Here is a 17941-nt window from a genome sequence, read left to right as displayed (position 1 = left end):
ATCACTTTTCATCACTCTGCAATTAAAGGGAATCTGAAGCGAAAACAAACTTATGATATAATGAATTGTATGTGTAGTACAGCTAAGAAATAGAACATTAGCAGCACAGATACGAGTCTCATATTTACAGTACAAGAAGAGTTAAGAAACTTCACTTGTTATTAATGCAAAAGATCTTCTCTGAGCTCTCCAACTAATTTAGTTAACTACAGTACTATTTTCTGAAGCACTTATACATCGAACAGTGAAAGAAAACTTCAAAGATTATACTGCAGGGAAATTCATAGGGTCATCAGCTCTGCTCTGTTTTATAGTTTAAAATGCAGAATGCAGTTCGTAAACTGCAAATATTAGAGAATGATGCAATGTTCTAAAAGAAAAAAAAAAGCTTTATAACTGAAATAAAAAATAGACTCTTTTTTGCTACTAATGTTCTATTAATTATCCATACTACACATACAATTCCTTATATTATAAGGGTTTTTTTTTTAATCGGTTCAATATCACTTTAAAGAACTGTAACCAAGGACCACCTTTTCTAGAATAGATAATCAGGGGAGTCTGTATGGCTGACCCAGATAAGAGAGATTGGCAGAGCACATCCAGTAGAGAAAAAAAAAAAGTGTCATCTTTTATTTCAATACCCTTAAAAAAAAAAAAAAATTCACGGGCAATAGCAATGGTACAGACCACCAGAGGAGAGAGGTTTACAGCATGCTCCAAGGTCGACAGCTGTTTCGCACCCACGTAAGGGGTTCTTCATCAGGACCATACGTGGGTGTGAAACGGCTGACGACCGTTGAGCATGCTTTAACCCTCTCTCTTCTGGTGGTCTTTACTATTGCCTGTGATTTTTTAAAGATATTAAAATAAAAATTGGCATTTTTTTTACTGGATGTGCTCTGCCACTCTCTCTTATCTGGAACTGTTGACTCTAATTTGGGTTTACAGCACTCCGGTGTGGCCACACATTCAGGTCCTGTGCACCAGTCCTCTCTATAAGATAGGCTCTGTATGGCTGATACTGTGGTGAACCCTCCCACGGTGTGATGTCATGACCATGGTCCTGACAGTTTTATGTTCGTGAGCCTTGTTGCATTGTGGGAAATACCAGCTGCTTCCAACTGTCAAGCAATTAGTATTTCCCTCTGTGCATATTTATATCCATAAAAACAAAAATAGCCTATTGCATTGTTAGTGGGTGTGGTTATAAATAATGGCAGTTGGTGCTGTCTGTTTTTTTATGTCTGCCAGTAGTAAAGATGATGACCTGCGGGCTCATTGTGGATCACACTACATGAACAAATAACATAGCGAAAATCAATCATTTCTTGATCGCTCTATTTTTTAACTTCTCACTTTGCAATGTATGGATTTATTTTCCCCCTTTTCACTAAAGTTCATTTTTAAAAGGCATCTTCTTGATAAAATTTGAAATATTACCTAAGAGAAAACGTGGGAGAAAAAGAGAATAGGATTGGGCCCAGTTTGAGTCAGCGAGTATAACCTTGCTTGAACTCTATAGACGTATTTCTTTTCAACCCAAATAACTATGTAACCTTCTGACCACCTCAACCTACAGGTTTATTTCTTACATTACAGGTTCACTTTAAAGAGACTCTGAACTCTCCTAAAAACGAGGTTTTTACTTTAAAAACCTCTTTAACCTAATTGCCCCTCCTAAAAGACCGCATTACCGCCGGTGAAAACGCCATAAATCGCCCCAAATTACCTGGGGGACATGGCGGGGCTCCTTCCGCATAGAGGCAGAGCTTTCTGCTGTAGCTCTGCCTCTACACGCGTCCATCAGTGCAGATCGCCGCCTCTCCCCGCTCCGCTCAGTCTTCCTTCACCGAGAGGGGCGGAGGAGAAGCGGAGATCCATGTGGCGATTGACGCGCATGGAGGCAGAGCTGCAGCTGAAAGCTCTGCCTCCATGAGCAGCAAAACCCACGACCAAGAAAGTGGTGGATTTTGCCGGGGGGGGAATTAGGGGCGATTTATGGCGTTTTCAGCCGCAGGGATGCAGCGTTTTAGGAGGGGCAATTAGGTTAGAGGTTTTTAAAGTAAAAACCTTGTTTTTAGGAGACTTCAGAGTCTCTTTAACAGAACTAAATCAGGCAAAACCTGTTACCTGCAGCTGGAGTGTGTGGCGTAAGATGGTCTCTTCTAGAGCATGGATCCACTTCTCTCTTTCATCCGCATCGCGGGCTGCAGCAGAGGAAACAAAGGGGGAAAATGTACATTAGAAGCCGCAATCCAGAGAGGCCACAGCTACATCTACAAGACACAGTCCTCAGCTCACAAGAAGAAAGGAGAGTAAAGTCACAAGACCTCGTGCAGCGCCGCAGGCCCTCACAGCACTTACACCACACAGAACGGCCGTAACACAGATTACAGCAGGAACAAAGGCCCGCTCATACAATGCCCATCTCCTCCTGAGGTCTTCTGTCAGCTTTGGTTCTATGAAGTGAAAGTCCCCAATAATATACAATAACTTTCAACAGAAGCAATCCTGAATTTTACCTCATTCACCAACTCCACGCATCACTGCTACCCAAGTCTTCCTGTAAATGTACGGTAATCAGTTTCAATTTAAAGGCAGCCATTAAATTCCAAAACTCCCTAAAGCTCAGATTTCTTTCCATTATAATCAAGGAATCTGTATTCTCTGTGGAGAATGGGCTGCCTGGAAACTCCCCAGGTTTGGTTCATGAGGTGAATTTATTCATTTAGCATACATATTGTCTATCCATTATTACATAACTCCCAACAGTACATTTTTCGGAAGGACCGTTCCTGTTTGGTAACCAAATCACTCTGTTCCTCTTACTAATTCATTTGTCCCTCTTTCCAGACTGATGTACAGATCTATGCAAGGGCTGGTTCACACTGCAAGCGCTTTTCTAAGCACTTTGTGATTTTAAAAGCTTTGCTAATGTAATCCTGTGTGTTGTCACTGGAGTGATGCGATTTTGTAAAAATCCCCCACAGCACTACATTAGCAAGAGCTTTACAAATCGCCAGTGCTTGAAAAAGCTCTTGCAGTGTCAACCAGCCCTAAATATATGCATGTTGCTACTGACAAACTGTTTTTAACAGACTCTAAACTTTATTCCCATCTTTTAAATTGATAGATTTCTTATTTTCGTATATTAAAATAAAGGAAAAAAACTTAGGATGATAGAAAGGACCAGTGTGGTTTAAATGATAAAAGGACATCTTTTGCTGCTGAATTTTCTGTGATATGCATGAAGAGGAGTGTGGTGGGGGCGTGGCTAGAGGTGTGGCATGGGCGTGTCTTTAAGTGTCCCTTGTGTACAAGCACGTTCACACTGCGCAGGTGTAACGTATGGCCCGCATCTGTGCAATAGAGGGGGGGGGGGAGCTCATGCACAGGCGCAAACTTACTATTGTCTGTGCAGTGCGTCCGTACTTGTAGACAGAGGGAAGCGCAGCCGCAAAGATGACAAGGAGTCTTGTTGGATGGGGAAGTATCTTGTCTGGAGTATCCAGAGGTTTCGCCCTACTGACAAAACGACTTCACTTTTTTCTTTCTCTGATAAAAGGTTTTCTTTAAAAAAAAAAGTGTACCAGAGACGAAAAAAGCAAAAGCATTTTTTTCACTTACCTGGGGCTTCTTCCAGCCCCCGTAGTCCGTCAGCTCCCTTGCCGTTTTCCTGTTCCCCTTGGTCGTGCCACTGTCAGCCCTGTACTGTCAGACTGCAGCTGCGTCGCGGACTACTCCACACGCATAGTCTAGGCCCCGCGCAGCTCCCAATCACGCTCTCGTGAGCAGGAGCATACAGCACATATGCAGTTGGATAAGAACATAACTGCGCTTTTGAGAAACTCCCAGCTATGGAAATGTGATGGAGGAGGCAAGCAATGCAGCCGGATCCCGGATTTCACAGGAGCACAGCGGATCCCTCCGGGAGGACGACAAGTGAGCTGACGGACTATATGGGGCTAGAGGAAGCCCCAGGTAAGTTAAAATACATTTCTCAAATTCATTTCAGGTTTACTTTAAAGCAGCCTGAAAACTGACCAATCCAATTTCATACCAAGCTGTACGTGTTTGCATACATCGTTTGCATAATCCTACATCAACCAGGAATTTTTTGCATCTCATTGACAATCCCTATTCAAAACTGATCCCTTTGGGATGTTAAGGGGCCCATACACTGGTCAATTTCAGCCACTGATCGATTCTATGGAAGCGATCAGAAATCTATTCTATCAAATCTATTGATTGATCGATTTGCGGCCGATTTCGATAGATTTGATCTGACAGGATGGAAAATCTAGGTCGATCTACTGCTGGCAGCAGATCGATGGCCCATAGAGTTACATAGGATCTAATGGCCCAATAATGCATTTAGACAGATTTCCAATAGATTTCAGAGATCTGTTCCTAGTGTGTAGCACACATCACATAGATTCCTGTCAGATTCGACTCGACAGGCATCTGACAAATCTATCTGATGGTCGAATCTGCTGCAAATCTATAAGTGTAATGCCACCTTTAGTCACATGAAAATACTAAGGTCAAAAAACGGAATCTATAAAAAGGTCCACTTAAAACGAAAAAAACTCCAATAGTCCAAACTATCCAGAAATGGCCAGCATTAGATAAAAAGGTTTAGAGACATGTGACATGTGCTACTCAGCCAATTGCTAATAGCTTCAACTAAGCTTCAATACAGCTTACCGAGTTTCCTGTGTAGCATCTAGTCGCTGCGCTGCTAGTAGTTTTGAGTTGATGCAGGATTATGCAATTCGAAAACGGACAAATTAAATTCCACTTTGGCTCAATTCAACTGCATAAAACTTGCATGTACAGTAAATTTGGCATAACTCTGCATCAACTCAAAACTATTTGCACCTCACTGTCCATCACTAGTCATTAAGGCTACGTTTACAGTTGCGTTAACTGTAAGCGTTAATACGGAACGAAATGGGAATGTTGCACCGCACTTTACACGAGTGAGGCATACAATCCAGGGCTGCGGAGTCTGTACAAAAATCATCTGACTCCTCAGTTTATGAAACCACCGACTCAGACTCCAACTCCAGGTAACCAAAATTGCTCCGATAAAATACTCGCCTCGTGACAAAGGAAAATGGATCACATCGGCGTCCCTCCACGACGAGCGTTCCCTGATCGATCTTCCTGCGGACGGGTGTGTGCAACAGCCCACGAAGGGCGCGAACAAGACTTCAAGTGATCGCGGTACTTTGCGATGGTATAGTTGAGGATCGTAAAGATCCGTCGAGACATTATTGCCACATGACGCTTAACGACATTCGCGTACCTGTACCCATGTTGTGAGATTGCGGAAATGACCGCTCGTTGCTCATTGAAAAAAAAAAACAAAAAACCTGGTCGTTTCGAAAAATAGCAAGGCGAGTACAGGCCTTAAATCTAATACTTACCAGGGATCGAAAATCATCCAACTCCGACTCAGTTTAAGGAACTCAAGGTACCCAAAATTATTCCGACCCCGACTCCACAGCCCTGATACAGTCAATGTAGAGTATGCTTCACTGTCAGCACACGTTATGTGGTAAAGCACTCCACTCGATCACACCGGTCGCACGGTGAATGTCCCAGAGGTTTATCCTAGCAGTGCGACTGTCCATGTTACAATGCGTCCGTTAGGTTGCACCGCAATGCCCCATTGTGAATGTAGCCTATCTAGCAACCTTCTAGATTGAGTAAAATCATTTCAATGACAATTCCACGCTACAGGGAGTCTAATTGGTTACAAACAACATGGGTTCTGTTCCATCACAAATAATAAATGCGCAGGATATACATGATTCAGGTGACATAATCCGCATTGGTGGCCCTAACGGTAGATTCTGAGCACTGACTGGCAAGCTCACCATGCCAGCTGTGTTTACTGACCAGTGAGCTCACCATGCCAGCTGTGTTTAATGGCCAGCGAGCTCACCATGTCGGATGAAGCTGTGTTTACTGACCAGCGAGCTCGCCATATCAGCTGAAGCCGTGTTAACTGACCAGCAAGCTCGCCATGTCAACTGAAGCCGTGTTTCCTGACCAGCGAGCTCGCCATGCCAGCTCAAGCAGTGTTAACTGAACAGCGAGCTCACCAAGTCAGCTCAAGCCATGTTTACTGACCAGCGAGCTCGCCATGCCAGCTCAAGCCATGTTTACTGAGCAGCGAGCTCAGTATGTCAGCTGAAGCCATGTTTACTGACCAGCGAGCTCACCAAGTCAGCTCAAGCCATGTTTACTGACCAGCGAGCTCGCCATGTCAGCTCAAGCCATGTTTCCTGACCAGCGAGCTCGCCAAGTCAGCTCAAGCCATGTTTCCTGACCAGCGAGCTCGCCATGTCAGCTCAAGCCATGTTTCCTGACCAGCGAGCTCGCCAAGTCAGCTCAAACCATGTTTCCTGACCAGCGAGCTCGCCATGTCAGCTCAAGCCATGTTTCCTGACCAGCAAGCTCGCCATGTCAGCTCAAGCTATGTTTACTGAGCAGCGAGCTCAGTATGTCAGCTGAAGCCAAGTTTACTGACCAGCGAGCTCACCAAGTCAGCTCAAGCCATGTTTACTGACCAGCGAGCTCACCATGCCAGCTGAAACATTGTTGACTGACCAGCAAACTCACCATGTCTGTTGAAGCCGTGTTTACTGACAAGCGAGCTCGCCATGTCAGCTGAAGCCGTGTTACTGACCAGCAAACCCACCATGTCAGCTCAAGCCATGTTTACTGAGCAGCGAGCTCAGTATGTCAGCTGAAGCCATGTTTACTGACCAGCGAGCTCGCCATGTCAGCTGAAGCCATGTTTACTGACCAGCGAGCTCACCAAGTCAGCTCAAGCCATGTTTCCTGACCAGCGAGCTCGCCATGTCAGCTGAAGCCGTGTTACTGACCAGCAAACCCACCATGTCAGCTGAAGCTGTGTTTACTGACTGGTGAGCTCGCCGTGTTCGCTGAAGCTGTGTTTACTGACCAGCGAGCTCACCATGCCAGCTGAAGCCGTGTGTAGTCTGTATAAGCCCCTTATATTGAATGAAGCAGCATTTGCGGAACAGCGGTATTGCTTTCTGGCCTCTGCAAGGCTCATTACATTAACCCAGATCCAGAAGTGGTTCAATCCATCATTATAAGGGAGATCAATAAACCCTTCTCATAATAGTCAGGGGAGAAATATTCCAGCCAATAAAATACAAGGGATTATTTCATGTCCAGCTCCAGATACACATTATTACAATCGTGAAAGGGGTTAAACTGATCCTTGGGCATTTTCCTGCTTTCCTGTCCTCATCTAAATGTGCTTGTTGGTGATTGGACAACCAGGTTGCGGACTAAATCCATGGAGGATCTAGAAACAGGACCTTTTCCACCGGCTGCGTTCCAATTTCATTATCAGAACGCTCGGGTTTTGCTGACTGCGACATGGAAACCGCTGTGCTCCTTTCCCAATGGTGCGGTTCAATTTTTAGTGAATCGCAAACGCTCTGTATTTTGTATGCAACTACAAGTGCCCTGTAATAGTTTAATACCCGCCGAAAATAACTAAAATCGCACTCATTTTAAATGGAGAAAAATAGCGATTGCAGCATGTTATCGATACAAATCTATAGTTTTGGTGGAAAAACCCTTTGGGGGAATCTTCACAAAGGAGACCCAAAACAGCCAGGCCACAAGAGAAAGTCTAACCTCTTCTGTGCTACCAAACTAAATTATTTTTCTTAAGTTATGTTCATCCACAGCCTACCCAGGATTGACTGCTTTTCTGTTGTGCAGGAAAGGGTAGGGGGATGTGACTGCTGTTGCCATGGGTGTCTGTGGGGTTTTCATCTCCCAGCACTAGAGACCCGGTCATGAGTGGGTTGGGGGGTGAAGGAAGATCTCCCTCTAGACCAGGGGTGTCGAAATCAAATACAAAGTGGGCTGGAATTGTACACTGAAACCTAGTCGCAGGCCATCCTCAATGTCCATTGGCCACCATCCTCCCTTATAAAGTTCTCTGGTGTCTAGTGGTCCTCCCTCCCCTATACAGTTCCCTGTTGTCTAGAGGCCCCCACCCTCTCCTATACGGTTCCCTAGTGTTTAGTGCTTTCCCCCAACCTCCCCCATATGGCCTCCCTGGTGTTCTAGGGCTTCACCTCCAATATAATTTCCCTGGTGGTCTAGAGTGGGCCAAACATAATGCAAAGTGGAGAAACCACTTGAGGGCCAAATTTAAAGAGAACCAGACAAAGCACCCTCATGTATTTTATTACATTTATCAGTGTGAACATGACAGTAAACACCTACCCTGCTTTTAGTTTCATTCTTATCTGCTTAATTAGTCTATTATCAGCTGTGATAAGAATCCCCGACTGGCTCAGTCTCGGTTTGACCTGGAATCATTATAGCTGAGTAACTCTTCTGTGGAGTCTTTTCAAGCCCAAGCCTGACACCTCCTGGCTCAGATTTCCTGCTTTGCATACTGAGAGCCGTGATGACATGGGAGGGGCTGCTGCTCCTGAGAGAGAAGCTCTGAAACAGACAAGTGTGGCTACAATATGATCCCTTTGTGCTCTGTGTGCACTAGATAATGATGATGACTGCAGTTTCATTCCTATGAGAGAGACTTCCTACAGGCAGCTGCACATCATACCAAAATGAAAGCACACAGATGAAAGGCTGCAGCAGCCTTTCTCATATAGCCTAGATAGCAGCCTAGTCTCATATAGCCTAGACAGCACATTCAGAACAACTCATAACCCGGAAGCAGAAGGGATATGAGCCGCCGGCCATATTTGATTTTTCCTGGAGCAATAATGAATAAAAAAAAACATTAAAAAAAAGGCACACCAGAGCGGCGAAATTATCAGGTAAAGAATTTATTCTTTACAAGCTATCAACTGATATGTTTATTTTGTGTAAAACGTTAATCTCTGGTTCCCTTTAATGGCTCTGAGGGCCAAATTTAGCCCGTGGGCTGGAGTTTGACAGGTATGCACTAGACAGATGTATAAACTGACAGGCAGATGAATTGGGAGTGTCCCACACTTTGTAGCCTGGGGACCGAGGCTTATGGAGAAGACATTTAGAGGGCTTTCTGAGAGATCTCAGGACTTCACGAAGCTACAGCGTCAGCTAATGACGTCAGTACACGGACTCAGCGAGCAGTGATGAAATCTGTCAGTTCAGGGCTTAGTGGCCGTTGTGAACTCGATGATTTGTGGGATAGCCTAGCTCTGTAAGCATGGAAGCAGATGGAAGGACTAGGAGCATCCAGCAAGTTTACGCATTTCATGAGGGTTGCTGTCCCCTCACGTCTTCAGGTGCTAATCCATGCTTGCAAGACGATCAGGCCTAAGTGTATGAGCAACTTAAAGTGAACCCGATGTAAAAAATAAACTGATGAGATATACAATTATATTTATCCCCTTCTCCTAAAAATGACTTTTTAAAGAATCCCAGTGTTTTCTTTTACATTTAAATATTTACAAAGTAGGTTGAATGTTTTACAGTCTCTAATCAGTGGCAGCCTATTAAGTGTCCCAGAAATAGAAAAAGGTCAATAGTTCAACTTCTGCTCTCAGAAGTTGTATTCTGCCAGGAAAACTTTTATGGCTGTAATTTGCTTATCAGTGAGGATTACAATACTCACAAGGTACCGACAAGACCGAAGCTGTCACTTCCACGCCTAGACATTAACTCTTTCAGGCAGCAAAATAAAACAAGTAAATCAGCCTGCAGGATCAGGCTAGTAGAGATAAAAAACAAAAAACACAGGGACGCCGTGAGCCCACTATCGTTTATCGTACAACCGGTTGGTCTTAAAAAAATAAATTAAAAAAAGAGTATTCAATGTTATATTTACAAACGTGAGTTGCTTTTGACGGCAACCACTTGACTGTGCGTGTGGAGAAGTAGAGCTCCCACTCGGCCTTGTCGGTCGCAGCTCCGGAAAAAACTCAACCCTATAACTATAGTGATGAGTACCCTACAGGGTAGGGTTAAAATTGTTAATGGACACTATTGGAGGCTCCCTTCGGAGTTATATATATCCAAAGCAGAAATTACGCCCATGCATAACTGCGCATCGTAATACACAATTCTGCATCAAAATGGTAATTTCGGGGGAACAGTAAGCAATTGAGTAGTTAATTGTTCCCATACGTAATTACGCATGAATTTACGCATGATTTGCGCGTAATTTCGTGCCGACTTTGGCGGTGAATAACAAAGCCCCCATACATGCCATTGCTACCAAAATTGCTACAAACATTAAGAAGAATAGTGGGTACAAGTTGCAAAAAGAATTGTTCCAAAAGACTTTGTAGCTTTTGACAAAAATCGATTTTAAAAAAATTGTTTTTAAACAGTCATTTTTCTAGGTTTAAAAACACATTTTTCTTTGCATTTTTAAAAACGGTTTTCTCAAAAACTACAGGGTCTTCTTGAAAATGTTTTCTTTTGACTTATATTCCCAATATTCTCTGTAACATCTGTAGCAATTTTAGTAGCAATAGCATGTATGGGGACTTTGCTGGTTACCACCAAATCTGGCACAAAATTACACATAAATTCATACGGCATTACAAGTGATTACACAAAGTCAATTCAATTACGAATTTGTAATGACATGTATGCGTAACTGCAAAAATGTATGTGTAATTTCGCATAATCGTAGTTAGCAGATTACGCTCATCGCTAGTCATGATGGACTATGGTTGCTGTTTGACATATCCTGCTTTGAGTACAATAAAGTTTTTATTATTGAAAAAACAAATCCTACTGTGTTTCTTTTATGCATTGGTCAGCCAAAAACAGCTACCTAAAATGATGCATGACCTGTCTGAGCCGATTAAACGGCTCTGACCCTTCGAGGCATAATTCCTGGAGATTTCTGAAGGTGCCCTGTGATATTTGGCACCAAGACGTTGCCTGCAGATAGCTCCTGCAAGAGCTGGGATTTGAACCCAGGAGTCCCGTGTCAGAGGCAGAGCCCTTAAAGGGGATCTGAAGTGAAAATAAACTTATGATATAATGATTTGTATGTGTAGCACTGCTAAGAAATAAAACATTATCAGCACAGATAGGAGTCTCATATTGTTTCCAGTACAGGAAGAGTAAAGGAGCCCATACACCTAACGATTTTCCCGCCAATATACAGCCGATTCGATCACAGTGATCGAGTCGGCTGTGAAATCGGCACGCACACCGCTGACAGAACGATCGATTTCCGTCCGAAATCGTTCGTTCCCGTCGATCTGTCCGTGCGGAAGATTCTCGATCGCCGGCGGGTCGGGAGTGCGTCGATAGCAGCGTACGAATGCCCGGCGACCGACGCAATACAGCGGGTATACATGACCTGTTCCGGCCGGCGCGAGTCCCCTGGTCCCCCTGGTCTTCTTTCCGCGCTGGGTTCCTGACCGGCTGCAGCTACACAGAACTTCCTGTCCCGGCAGGAAGTTTAAACAGTAGAGCGTCCTCTACTGTTAAAACTTCCCCTGGACAGGAAGTTCAGTAGCTGCAGGAACGGTCTGGAGCCCGGAGCAGTGAAGAAGACAGCGGGGACCAGGGGACTCGGGCCGGTGCGAACAGGTAATGTATGGCGGGGGGGGGGGGGGGGATGCAGCGGCAGCTCCACAGATTGTGATCAGTTTCAGGCTGAAATCTGTTCACAATCTGTTTGCAGTAAAGGTGGCCATACGATCCCTCTCTGATCAGATTCGATCAGAGAGGGATCTATCTGTTGGTCGAATCTAATGGCAAATCGACCAGTGTATGGCCACCTTTAGGAAACTTCAGTTATCTATGCAAAAGATCTTCTGTGAGCTCTGCTAGTGGACAGTGCTGTCTTTTTGAAGCTTCAATCTCAACTGTCTGTCATTGTTGCTTCTTTGTTTGAACTTTTCTCTGCAGAACAAAACAAAGGGTCACTAGCCTGCTCTGTGAAATAATTTACAATGCTGAGTGTAGTGTGGAAACTGCAATTATTAGAGAATGATGCAATATTATAATAAAAAGCTATATACCTGAAAATAAAAATAGGACACTTTTCTTTGCTTCTATTCTATTAATTATCTGTATTACACGACCAATTCATTATATCATGAGTTTTTTGTTTTTTTTTGCTTCAGTGTCACTTTAATCAATATACTGTCCAGCCATTGCCACCAGGGCAAGTGTGGCAGCGAGTCATGTCAACTGGAGGTTCCAGAGTGGAACCCAAATAAGCAGGAGGGTCAGTAGAATGAGGGAGAGTAGAGGAGGAAGGTGGGAGCAGGAGGGGGGCACATACTGAAGGTTCAGCATCTGATCACAGGAGAAAACTTTATATTGGGTTAGAACAGACAGGTAGACTGTAGCAATCAGTACACACTGGCAGTAAACATAAGCACACAATGAGCATTAGAGGGTATAGTAAATTAAGGGTAAAGGTGCCCATACACTCGTCAGATTGGCAGCAGACAGATAAGAAATGCATCTGATGATCTATCTGATGCGTTTTTAGAACATTTTTTACCAGGATAGAATTCCAATAGATTTCAGTTTGAAATCTGTTGAAATTCGATCTGATGGCATTTTTTTGCCATCAGATTTCCATTAAGGCCAATGCAAACTGATAAGCAATCTCATCAGATCGACCTAAATTTTCCACCCTGCTAGTTCGATGGAAATCCATCGAAATCGATCGAAATCGGCCGTCGATCGGTCGATTGGCCAACCGATTTGGAAAATTGGCTGAGTGTATGGGCTGCTTAACACTGACATACTGTATATCACAAACATACACTTAAGCAGCCCATACACTCAGCCGATTTTCTGGCCGACCGATCGATCGATCGCAAATCGGTTGGCCAATCGACCGATCGACGGCCGATTTCGATCGATTTCGATGGATTTCCATTGAACTAGCAGGGTGGAAAATTTAGGTCGATCTGATGAGATTGCTTATCAGTTTGCATTGGCCTTAATGGAAATCTGATGGCAAAAAAATGCCATCAGATCGAATTTCAACAGATTTCAAACTGAAATCTATTGGAATTCTATCCTGGTAAAAAATGTTCTAAAAACGCATCAGATAGATCATCAGATGCATTTCTTATCTGTCTGCTGCCAATCTGACGAGTGTATGGGCACCTTAACTATGCTGGTACACTGTGCAGCTAAATGGGATTAAAAAACAAAAACAAAAGTATGGCTTATCTGCAGTCTGCGTTTCCCAAACACAGTGTATTGAATTCACCTACGTTTGGTAAACATAAATACGTAAATACTTATGGCCCAAACACAGCACAACTGCCGTAAACACACACAAGCGCACACAACACTGCGTTTCAATTTTGTGACACGTCTACACTAGTTTCTGAGAGACTCAGGCAGCAACCAGCCATTACATATAATGAAGATGTATAAAGAAAAGTGACCACTCCTGCTTCGCTACATCACACCTGAAATGAGAGGAATATAGAGGCAGACAAGCGCAGTCACACTGTGCAGGTGTAAGTTCAGTCCGCTCCTGCACAGTAGCCAGTCTTGCACAGCTTCTTGCTTGGTGCACCAGCGGCTTGTTGCTACTGCGCAGGCGCGGAAAGTACTTGCACCTGAGCAGTGTGGCTGCGCTTGTACACGGATTGAATAATAAGAGTCCTGGCGATCAGCGGTGGGGTGCAGGAGGATCAGAGAAATGTCTGCATTATCCATGGGCTTTCCTCTACTGGGCTAAGTATCTATCTTGGGGCTTTTCTTCACCATAAGCATGCAGATCAGGTGCTCTGACTGAAGTGTGACTGGATTCGCCACAAGCCTGTTTCAGGTGTGTTATTCTGACATGGCTGAACCATGAAGGCTCTAGGAGCAGGACTACCAGGAAACTGATTTAAAGTGGACCTGAACTCAAAACTTCCTCTCTGCTCTAAAACATAAGCAACAGCATAATGGCTTTTAAAGGAGAACTGTAGAGAGAGGTGTATGGAGGCTGCCATATTTATTTCCATTTAAGCAATACCAGTTGCCTGGCAGCCCTGCTGATCCTCTGCCTCTAATACTTTCAGCCATAGCCCGTGAACAAGCATGCAGCAGATCAGGGGTTGCTGACAATTTTGACATATGACAAGATTAGCTGCATGCTTGTTTCTGGTGTGATTCAGGTACTACTGCAGCCAAATAGATCAGCAGGGCTGCCAGGCAACTGGTATTGCTTAAAAGGAAATAAATATGGCAGCCTCCATATATCTCTCACTACAGTTCTCATTTAAAGAAAAACATTTCCTCGTTACAGTTGATACAAATCCTGCAATAAATCTGCAGTGTTTCAACTTCCTGCTTTCATGGAAGCAGACATATTAACAGCCTGTGTTTACAAATTAGCTGCTCAGCTGACACAGCTGAGAGATCAAATTACAACTTCTGATTAATCACAGAAGAGGGGGAATTAAGACAGGCTAAACTCTCTAAGGGCTCGTTCACACTAGGGGCGGTTTGCGGCCTTTTTACAAGCGTAGGCGATTCTTAAAATCGCCCACAAAACGTTTGTGCAATGAATGTCTGTGAGAAGGTTCAAATCAGCTGGGTTTGTGCGCACTGTGCGTTCAGCAAAACGGTGCCGGTACCATTTTTGGGGCAATTTTCGTATAATGGAAGGTATAGGAAGAGCGCCAAACGCTCACAAAACCGGCGATGCGGCAATTGTGTTTGCGTTTTTAGAATAAATACATATTTATTCTTCTCCAGGTCAAAGAGTTCATTTCCTGACTTGCGTCAGGAAGTGAATCTCAAAACCATTCTGGAAAAGCGCTTTTACCAAAAACGCAGCACGCAGGGGAGCGCCGGGAGGAGGAAATAAAACCTGCACAAAATCGGAAAACGCTTGCGATTACAATTTTAGATGTGAATGAGGTCTAAATACATACAGGGTGCATTTTCTATGTTTTCCTTCTATCCTGTGCAAGTATTCAGGTCCTCTTCAAAAGGATATAAATATGGCAGCCTCCACACACCTCTCACTTCAGGTTCCCTTTAAGGCATACACTCATGCAGAGTTTAGCATAGTTCAAAGTACAGGCAAAGGCATCCATCAAATCAAGTGAAAATGAAGAGATTACTCACAGCATAATCCAAGCACAAAACAGGAGCTCTCCTGTATCTCAGAACTTCCTGCATCCAGGGTGTGCTGGGACTTGTAGTTTCCCCCCACCCCCCAACCAACCAACCCACCCACCCCAGCTGCACAGACCAGACATAGTCCCTAGCAGAAGCATGCAGCAATGTACCCTGCTACTCCCAGTCAGCAGCTGCCTCCAGCTGTTCACACTGCCGCCCATACAGAGAGACCAACGCCGAAGAGTTCCTCCTTACCCTTTCTACGGCTGAGCCACAGCATGCAATGCCGAAACATAGCAGTGACAGACGGCATGAGTTTGTGAAGTTATGACCAGAAATGGTTACAAAAGCATTGCAATGGTGACAGCAGAATGCAGGTGAAAGAAGAGAAGATAAAAAGAAGAAAAACTTCTAGTCTCAGAGAGAACTCCACCTTGGGCAGCCAGGTAAACGTATTACGAGATAAACAGCCTGCTTCTGGCCAGATTCCTGTGGCCGGGCTCCGCAGACGTTCCCTCAGGAGGGAAGCGGGAGGAGAGTGGATGCGGGGCAGCCTCGTACGATGCGGAGTCTGTTCCCGTGAGTCAGCTGTCCAAATAGGAAATGCCTCCGATCTTCCAGCCTTATTCATGTCTAGCACGTAATCTGTTCGCTGCAGAGCTCATCCCATCCCAAGTATACCAGTCACCACAGCCAGGCAGCCCCAGGGCTACTGCAGCACACAACACAGCTACACACACCAAGCAGTAAGGTTATAGCTCACCCTGGAAATGAAAGGTCTTCTGGTCGACTGTTATAGTAAAGGTGCTGTCGTCTTCATCGTCAATCCCAATCACAGCCCCCTGTGGAAGAGAGAGCAGAATGCTGAGCAGAGGAGCAGTGACATCAGCAGTACACACGCTATTACTACAGCACTGCAGCAGAGCAGCCAGGAGGGGGGACCGTGGAGCAAAGGAAGGAATGTGCAATTATCTCGCAAGCTTTCTTGCCTCACACCGTTTTAGGAAATTAAGGGAGGAGGGAACCTGAGCCTCTTTCATGGGGAGGCAACCGCAGGGGACAGCAATAGGGAACTCTCGTATAAGCAACTATTAAAAAAAGAAAAATGCTAAAACTTAAAATACAACTTGTCCAATATGAAAATAATGAAGAAAAAAAAAAAAAAAAGGTTTTTATTACCGTTCCCAGTGCATCAGCAAAATGTCTACTATAAAAGGTGGCCACTAACGATACAATTTGCTAATAGTTTACCAACGATTCTTCGTAAAAAATGATTGCTTGGGACCACTAATGGACAAAAATCTCCGAACCAATCTGATCAGATTGATGGGATCGATCCAAAAATCGGATCGATTTCATTAATCTGATGAGATTGGTTAAGAGATTTTTTTTTTCCTATTAGCTGTCACAAACTATCATTTCCAATCGTTCAGCAAATTGTATCTTTAGTGGCCAGGGCTGTGGCAGCTGTATAAAAATCAACCAATTTCTCATTTTATAATTCCACAGACTCCTCGACTCAGAATCCTCTGATTTGCATATAATAATGCTGATTGAATATATGTAATAAGAGAACTATCTGCACAAAGTTTATACGGCCTCCCCATGTCTGCTTGGGTTTCCTCCGGGCACTCAGGTTTCCACCCACATCCACAAAACATACAGATAAGTTAATTGGTTACCATCTAAATTGGCCCTAGACTATGATACATGCACTACACGATACATACATGCATACATACATAGACATATGGCTATGGTAGAGATTAGATTGTGAGCCCCTCTGAGGGACAGTTAGTGACAAGACAATATACTCTGTACAGTGCTACGGAAGATGTTGATGCTATATAAAGAGAGAGATGCACCTACTGAGAGAGGAGGCTCTGGGTCCTATAGAGTCTCCCCGCTCCTCTCAGTGCCCTCGGTCCAGCGATATCACACTCGTTTTAATCACCGTCAAGGGAGGCTTCAGGAGCCAGAGTGCTCCTGAAACCTTCCGAAGCCTCCCGCAGCGGCACAGAGCAGTATTCGAACCATCGAAACCTGAAACTGGGGGAAGAGTTCTATTTTACTTACCTGGGCTTCTTACCATAAAGATCCCTTGGTTTCCTGCAACTCCACTCTGTAGTGCTGCCCCTCTGAGAAATCACCAGCAGCAGGCTGCTGTGCATGTCATTGGTGGGGGGGGTAGGAAGCGTGCAACCAGGTGCTGATTTCTTGCTGATGCGCAATTCCTACTTAACCCCACTCCTCCCTAGCACCCCTATACTTCTCAATACCACCACCTCACTAACTAAACCTCAATCTATCCTCATCCTATCTGCCCTCCAGCAACTATACTACTGCACCTCCCACAGGCTCAACTGTGCTTCTACCAACAGGTACAAATTCCACAGAAAGAAAAAGATAAAAGAAACAAAAGATCCAGTGAGGAGAGAATACACAGAACTAAGATAACATTTGTGGTTGGATTTCAGCCCTTTCACTCACGGTTTAGCCACACTGCAATTTTTGTATTATTGGGTTAGAGAACATAATGAAAAGGCTTTTAGACTAATAAGAAAAATACAAAGGCTTAAAACTGCCACTTACACACGCCTGCTCCGTCCTGCGTGACTAATCAGCTGTCATGATGGATACAGGGCAGAGCTTTTGTTGCCCACTGATTCACCAATTACTAATGACTCATACGGTTACTCACTAGATCAATGCAAAGAGCAATACAGAGGCTCCAGCGCAGAACACTGGAAGGCATGCTGGATACACACCATACAATTTTTTGGCAGATTTACCTGCTAGATCGATTATTTCCAGTATGTCCGATCTGAGGATCAATTGTTTTTTTAGCGATTTTCTGATC

The 17941-nt window shown here is 44.3% G+C and overlaps 1 protein-coding gene across 4 annotated transcripts in view; it reads right to left on the bottom strand.

Annotated features, from left to right (window-relative positions):
- Positions 1 to 17941, bottom strand: part of OSBPL9 (oxysterol binding protein like 9) — a 214765-nt gene that overhangs the window by 136491 nt on the left and 60333 nt on the right. For all 4 annotated transcript variants that reach the window (XM_068239067.1, XM_068239068.1, XM_068239069.1 and 1 more), the window contains 2 exons: positions 15845 to 15923; positions 2134 to 2210 (listed from right to left, as the gene is read on the bottom strand). In XM_068239067.1, coding sequence (XP_068095168.1) covers positions 2134 to 2210; positions 15845 to 15923 — 156 coding nt within the window. The remainder of the gene's footprint in view (positions 1 to 2133; positions 2211 to 15844; positions 15924 to 17941) is intronic.

The sequence above is a fragment of the Hyperolius riggenbachi genome, chromosome 6 (genome assembly GCF_040937935.1).
Source record: "Hyperolius riggenbachi isolate aHypRig1 chromosome 6, aHypRig1.pri, whole genome shotgun sequence".
In the NCBI taxonomy this organism is placed as follows: domain Eukaryota; kingdom Metazoa; phylum Chordata; class Amphibia; order Anura; family Hyperoliidae; genus Hyperolius; species Hyperolius riggenbachi.
This window is presented reverse-complemented; position numbering and strand designations above follow the sequence as displayed.